Below are 6,542 nucleotides of genomic sequence, written 5' to 3'. Positions count from 1 at the left end.
GACTCTGATGGTTGTGTAAATGTTGAAAATCTGATTTCCCCCCATCTGATCATTATTATCTGCAGCCGGCTCTGATGGTTGTGTAAATGTTGAAAATCTGGTTTCCCCCCATCTGATCATTATTATCTGCAGCCGACTCTGATGGTTGTGTAAATGTTGAAGATCTGATTTCCCCCCATCTGATCATTATTATCTGCAGCCGGCTCTGATGGTTGTGTAAATGTTGAAAATCTGGTTTCCCCCCATCTGATCATTATTATCTGCAGCCGACTCTGATGGTTGTGTAAATGTTGAAGATCTGATTTCCCCCCATCTGATCATTATTATCTGCAGCCGGCTCTGATGGTTGTGTACATTTAGAACTGTGTGTTGAACTGTCCATAAGGAGAAGGCAGTGCACACATTTTAAAGGTGCACACATTTTAAAGGTGCACACATTTTAAAGGTAATTTAGTCGTGAGCCGACATCTGCATCATTCGCTGTGCTGTTGCGATCTGCATGAACTTAATGGAAATGTCCATTTAAAAGGTGCAGACAGTAGCCTGTGACTGACAGTGCGTTTGTCGACAATGATAGTTTACTGATCTCAACACATTAATTATTTTTTCTATATGATACATTTTGAAATGTTATTGATAAACTGAGTTTTGTTGGGAGTTTATCAGCAGGGAAAAAAGGATATGATGATATACTGTTTGTCTAGTGAACTTAGGGGAGTGGTTTAAGTGTCAGATAAAATAAGAACACTGGAGACTGAAGGTGAAACTGTTGAAGCTGAACAATTTCAACTCCGTAGCATTTAAGAACGTTCAAGATATCTAATACGAAAGTAGGTAAGTAGGTATCTATTTTAATGATTTTTGTAGATCTATTAGATTACTACATTATTAGTAACCTAGTACTGTCTTCCGGATAATAATGGCCAACATGAAGAACAATGTGTTGCTTCAAAGGTGGTCTGGATTTCGACAATTATAACTGCGTCATTGAAGACGTATTTTCAATAGACAGTCCTATTAATATGATTGTGTTATGCTATGATTGTGTTGTCTGATTTAATACGAATATGTAGCCTAAATATTGTTCTTTCAGTAATAAACTGTAATTTCAATCAAGTCATTTTACATGTAGGCTGATAGTTTTATGCTAAATGTCGATGACACATAGTGCTATTCCTGAACCAAAGCAGAAAAGCTGTCAGTTTAAATCAACTTTTAACCAAAATGCAACGACATGCCTCAGAGTTTTGTGGATTTCACATTGAATTCACTTTATTTGACATCAGTATAAACCAAAACTAGACGTTGATCTTATGTCTGTGCCCATTGGGGTGCTTGTAGCCTACCATCTGAAAACAGTTATAGATCAACAATCAATGCTGTTAACTAGGCATGTTCCAGGCTGTTTATAGTTCTGCTAGACTACCGTTTACCCTTTTATTCTCAAATCACATTTTTTGTGTGTAAATTATTAATTCCAGTTTGTATGTAATAACCAGGTGATGGCTGTTCATATCATTGGGTTGTTACTTGTTTTTCTGCATTTTGCATCTTAGAAAATAATGTAATTATTTATTTCTGTTGTATTTAGATTCCTGCCTCACACGTCACACTGCTCGGCTATAACAAGATAATTCCTTGAAGATGGGGCACCTATCCAAACCTGTTCAACAGACATCCAGACCTGGACAACAGACATCCAGACCATTGCAGGTGGTGTTACTTGGTAAAACAGGAGCAGGAATTAGTGCCACAGGAAACACCATCCTGGGACGCAAAGATTTTGTCTCAAAGAAGAGTTCCAAATCAGTGACTGCTGATATTGAGAAACAAAATGTCACCATTGAAGGACAAGATCTTGTTGTGTATGACACTCCAGGATTCTGTAACCCCGATCAATCCGAAGAGCAAATTCAGGAGAAAGTCCAGAATGTCCTCAAGTTAACCTCATCTGGTCCCTGTGTGTTTCTCCTGGTGGTGAAGATAGATGGATTAACAGAAGAAGAGAAGAGGGTCATCAGTAAAGTAGAAGGTCTTCTAGGAGGGAGTCTTTTGAAGCAAACCTGGATCCTGTTCACCAGAGGAGATGAGTTGGAAGACCAGACTATAGAAGAATTCATTGAGGAGTCAGATGACCTCACAGAAGTGATGAGAAAATACGGTGGAAGACACCATGTGTTCAACAACAAGAGGGGTGATCCTGAGCAGGTCAAATCACTGCTGGAAAAGACATCTCTCTGTCTCAGTAAGTATAACTAACTGTTTGTATAAAGGATTAGCCAGAAATGTAATGTAGGCTAATTGTAAATGTTTCCCTGATTGAAATACTGTGTTTGAAGCAGTATAATACTGATGATAGAAAACTAGATATTCTAGATGAGAGCTCAGTAGGTCATGTCATTGATAACAGTATGAACACAATCTTTTCATAAGTCTCCTGTAGCTGAGGTGATTATAGGTAGTCCTGCCTGAGAATTGTAAGACCAGTTATTTTGTTTGGCATGACAATGACTGAGACAATACTTGAGGAAGATTGATTAAATATTTAATTAATCAAATGTTATTTTGTGTTAAATAGTCATATTGAAATACATCACACCACACATTTAGTAATGACATGATGCATTTGAATCATAACAGTAAAACTTTGTGTGACTTAATACTAGTATTTTCAATAGGTGTGGAAAAAGGGGTTCTCGTTAAGTTTAACAGTTATCCCGAGTTGAACTCAGAATTGACCAAAGTTAGCTAGCTAACTCCTCAATCCCACTACGTAGTATAACACTCTGGTCTCTTATTCTGGGATAACAATCATGTAAATTATCCCCCCAATTGTAACTTTAATAAGTTGTCTTGGTGTGTGACAGATCCCTGTTATAAATCCCACCTGAACTCCACAGTCACCATAAAGATTTAAACACCAGATATAAATCATTATTATTCAGTGCACCAATAACTGCCTGTATAGGGGATGAGATGCTAGTCCTTTTACTGTATCAGTTTATCAAATTTGATGTATTTCTCTATACACAGATTCAACACTTTCAAGGAGCTCCTCCACCTTGAATCTCCCAGAGAGAAGGATTGTTCTGCTTGGAAAAACCGGTGTTGGGAAGAGTGCAACAGGAAACACCATTCTTGGTGGGAGTAGTTTCCATTCTGAACTGAACCCGTCCTCAGTAACACGTGAAACAGAAATGAAGCAGACAGCAGTAGATGGGAGGGATGTCAGTGTGGTTGACACTCCAGGACTGTTTGACACAACGCTTACTGCTGAAAAATTAGCAGAGGAGATTGGTACGAGCATCTATGAGTCTAGTCCAGGGCCTCATGCCTTCCTCTTAGTGTTACGAGTGAATGACAGGTTCACAGAGCAGGAGAAAAAAGTTATTGAAATTCTAGAGAGTTTGTTTGGGTCAGGACTGGCAAAGCACGCCATCGTCCTCTTCGCACATGGAGATGCGTTAGAGGGTAACATTCTAGAGAAGCTGATTGGTGGGAACAGAGACCTCAGTCGAGTGGTAGAGCAGTGTGGGGGGAGGTACCATGTCCTCAACAATAAAGCTAGAGGAAACAGATCTCAGGTCACAGAGCTGATGGAGAAGATAGACAGAATGGTGGAGGAGAATGGAGGAACCTGCTACAACAATGAGATGTTTGAGGAGGCAGCCAGGATTAAGAAAGAGGAGGAGGAGGAGAGGCTCCAGAGGGAGAAGGAGAGGATCCAGAGTGAGGGGATTGAGAAGATCAAACGTGGGAAAGTATTTTGGGACAGATGGGGGGAAACTATTAAACATGCAGTGGTAGGTGCAGGGTTAGGTGCAGTGGTAGGTACCATTGCAGGTGTGAAATATGGGGCAACGGTAGGTGTTGCGGTAGGTGCCATTGCAGGTGTGAAATATGAGGCAACGGTAGGTGCTGCGGTAGGTGGTGGTGTGGTAGGTGGTGCTGCGGTAGGTGGTGGTGTGGTAGGTGGTGCTGCGGTAGGTGGTGGTGCGGTAGGTGGTGCTGCGGTAGGTGGTGCTGCGGTAGGTGGTGGTGTGGTAGGTGGTGGTGTGGTAGGTGGTGCTGCGGTAGGTGGTGCTGCGGTAGGTGGTGCTGCGGTAGGTGGTGCTGCGGTAGGTGGTGCTGCGGTAGGTGGTGCTGCGGTAGGTGGTGGTGTGGTAGGTGGTGGTGTGGTAGGTGGTGCTGCGGTAGGTGGTGCTGCGGTAGGTGGTGCTGCGGTAGGTGGTGCTGCGGTAGATGGTGCTGCGGTAGATGGTGCTGCGGTAGGTGGTGGTGCGGTAGATGGTGCTGCGGTAGATGGTGCTGCGGTAGGTGGTGGTGCGGTAGATGGTGCTGCGGTAGGTGGTGCTGCGGTAGATGGTGCTGCGGTAGGTGGTGCTGCGGTAGATGGTGCTGCGGTAGGTGGTGGTGTGGTAGGTGGTGCTGCGGTAGATGGTGCTGCGGTAGATGGTGCTGCGGTAGGTGGTGCTGCGGTAGGTGGTGCTGCGGTAGATGGTGCTGCGGTAGGTGGTGGTGTGGTAGGTGGTGGTGCGGTAGGTGGTGCTGCGGTAGATGGTGCTGCGGTAGGTGGTGCTGCGGTAGGTGGTGGTGTGGTAGGTGGTGGTGTGGTAGTGAAAATGCAGTGAAATGCAGTGTTGGTAGCTATTACATCCCCAATCATTCAGAAAATGTCTTAACAACCTACACTCCAATTCAACTTAGAGCCTCGTACAATAACAGGCCTACAGCTTTATGAAAATCCTCTCTGCATACATCATTTAAATTTAAAGAAAAAGTATTTTATTTTTTACATACAGTATATCATGATTAAAGCTATAGTATATAACAGGGGTCTCCAAACCTGTTCCTGGAGAGCACCCTCCTGTAGGTTATAACTCCAACCCTGTTCCTGGACAGCTACCCTCCTGTAGGTTTTAATTCCAACCCTGTTCCTGGAGAGCTACCCTCCTGTAGGTTTTAACTCCAACCCTGTTCCGGGAGAGCTACCCTCCTGTAGGTTTTAACTCCAACCCTGTTCCTGGAGAGCTACCCTCCTGTAGGTTTTAACTCTAACCCTGTTCCTGGACAGCTACCCTCCTGTAAGTTTTAACTCCAACGCTGTTCCTGGAGAGCTACCCTCCTGTAGGTTTTAACTCCAACCCTGTTTCTGGACAGCTACCCTCCTGTAGGTTTTAACTCCAACCCTGTTCCTGGACAGCTACCCTCCTGTAGGTTTTAACTCCAATCCTGTTCCGGGAGAGCTACCCTCCTGTAGGTTTTAACTCCAACCCTGTTCCTGGAGAGCTACCCTCCTGTAGGTTTTAACTCTAACCCTGTTCCTGGACAGCTACCCTCCTGTAAGTTTTAACTCCAACCCTGTTCCTGGAGAGCTACCCTCCTGTAGGTTTTAACTCCAACCCTGTTCCTGGACAGCTACCCCCCTGTAGGTTTTAACTCCAACCCTGTTCCGGGACAGCTACCCTCCTGTAGGTTTTAACTCCAACCCTGTTCCTGGAGAGCTACCTTCCTGTAGGTTTTAACTCCAACCCTGTTCCTGGACAGCTACCCTCCTGTAGGTTTTCGCTCCAGCCCCAGTTGTAACTAACCTGGTTCAGCTTATCAACCAGCTAATTATTAGAATGAGGTGTGTTAGTTTAGTGTTGGTGAAAACCTACAGGATGGTAGCGCTCCAGGAACAGGGTTGGAGAATATAAAGACAACATTTTACATTACATTTATATTGGAAATGTAGCAGAACATATTAGATTTTTGCTGTCTTATGATGATTCTTCTTTTCACACAAAAAAAGTTATTCAAAAAATAAAATATATATTCCCATTAACTATATAAACTCTTGTCATCCTTTGACTATAGCTAATTTTCTATCCACAGTTTCATCTGTTTTATTCACAAATACTACAAAATATTACTTTGTGGATTTCCCAAAAGGCTTGTAGCACTTACAGTGCCTTCGGAAAGTATTCAGACCTCTTCACTTTTTCCACATTTTGTTAAGTTACAGCCTTATTCTAAAATTGATTAAATTGTTTTTTCCTCATCAATCTACACACAATTACAAAACCTTATTTACATAAGTATTCAGACCCTTTGTTATGAGACTCGAAATTGAGCTCAGGTGTATCCTGTTTCCACTGATCATCCTTGATGTTTCTACAACTTCATTGGAGTCCACCTGTGGTAAATTCAATTGATTGGACATGATTTGGAAAAGCACACACCTGTCTATATAAGGTTCCACAGTTGACAATGCACGTCAGAGCAAAAACCAAGCCATGAGGTCAAAGGAATTGTCCGTAGAGCTCCGAGACAGGATTGTGTCGAGGCACAGATCTGGGGAAGGGTACCAAAAAATGTCTGCAGCATTGAAGGTCCCCAAGAACACAGGGGCCTCCATCATTCATAAATGGAAGACGTTTGGAACCACTCTTCTTAGAGCTGGTCACCCAGCCCAAACTGAGCAATCGGGGGAGAAGGGCATTGGTCAGGGAGGTGACCAAGAACCCGATGGTCACTGACAGAGCTACAGATTTCATCTG

At 43.3% G+C, this 6,542-nt stretch overlaps 1 protein-coding gene across 1 annotated transcript; it reads left to right on the top strand.

Annotated features, from left to right (window-relative positions):
• The first annotated feature begins 741 nt into the window (after positions 1-741).
• Positions 742-3,807, top strand: LOC129863302 (GTPase IMAP family member 9-like). The gene is made up of 4 exons (XM_055935192.1): positions 742-830; positions 1,592-2,245; positions 3,034-3,729; positions 3,776-3,807. The coding sequence occupies exons 2-4, from the start codon at positions 1,645-1,647 to the stop codon at positions 3,805-3,807; spliced, it is 1,329 nt and encodes a 442-aa protein (XP_055791167.1). The 5' UTR covers positions 742-830; positions 1,592-1,644.
• The last annotated feature ends 2,735 nt before the right edge of the window (positions 3,808-6,542 follow it).

This window comes from Salvelinus fontinalis, chromosome 10 (assembly GCF_029448725.1).
Source record: "Salvelinus fontinalis isolate EN_2023a chromosome 10, ASM2944872v1, whole genome shotgun sequence".
In the NCBI taxonomy this organism is placed as follows: Eukaryota; Metazoa; Chordata; class Actinopteri; order Salmoniformes; family Salmonidae; genus Salvelinus; species Salvelinus fontinalis.
This window is presented reverse-complemented; position numbering and strand designations above follow the sequence as displayed.

Excerpts from the sequence above, each read along its gene's own strand:
- LOC129863302 (XM_055935192.1), top strand. The coding sequence starts at position 1,645 with ATGGGGCACCTATCCAAACCTGTTCAACAGACATCCAGACCTGGACAA. Across the intron at positions 2,246-3,033 it reads AAAGACATCTCTCTGTCTCA|ATTCAACACTTTCAAGGAGC; the intron begins GTAAGTATAACT and ends CTCTATACACAG. Across the intron at positions 3,730-3,775 it reads GGAGAAGGAGAGGATCCAGA|ATGGGGGGAAACTATTAAAC; the intron begins GTGAGGGGATTG and ends ATTTTGGGACAG.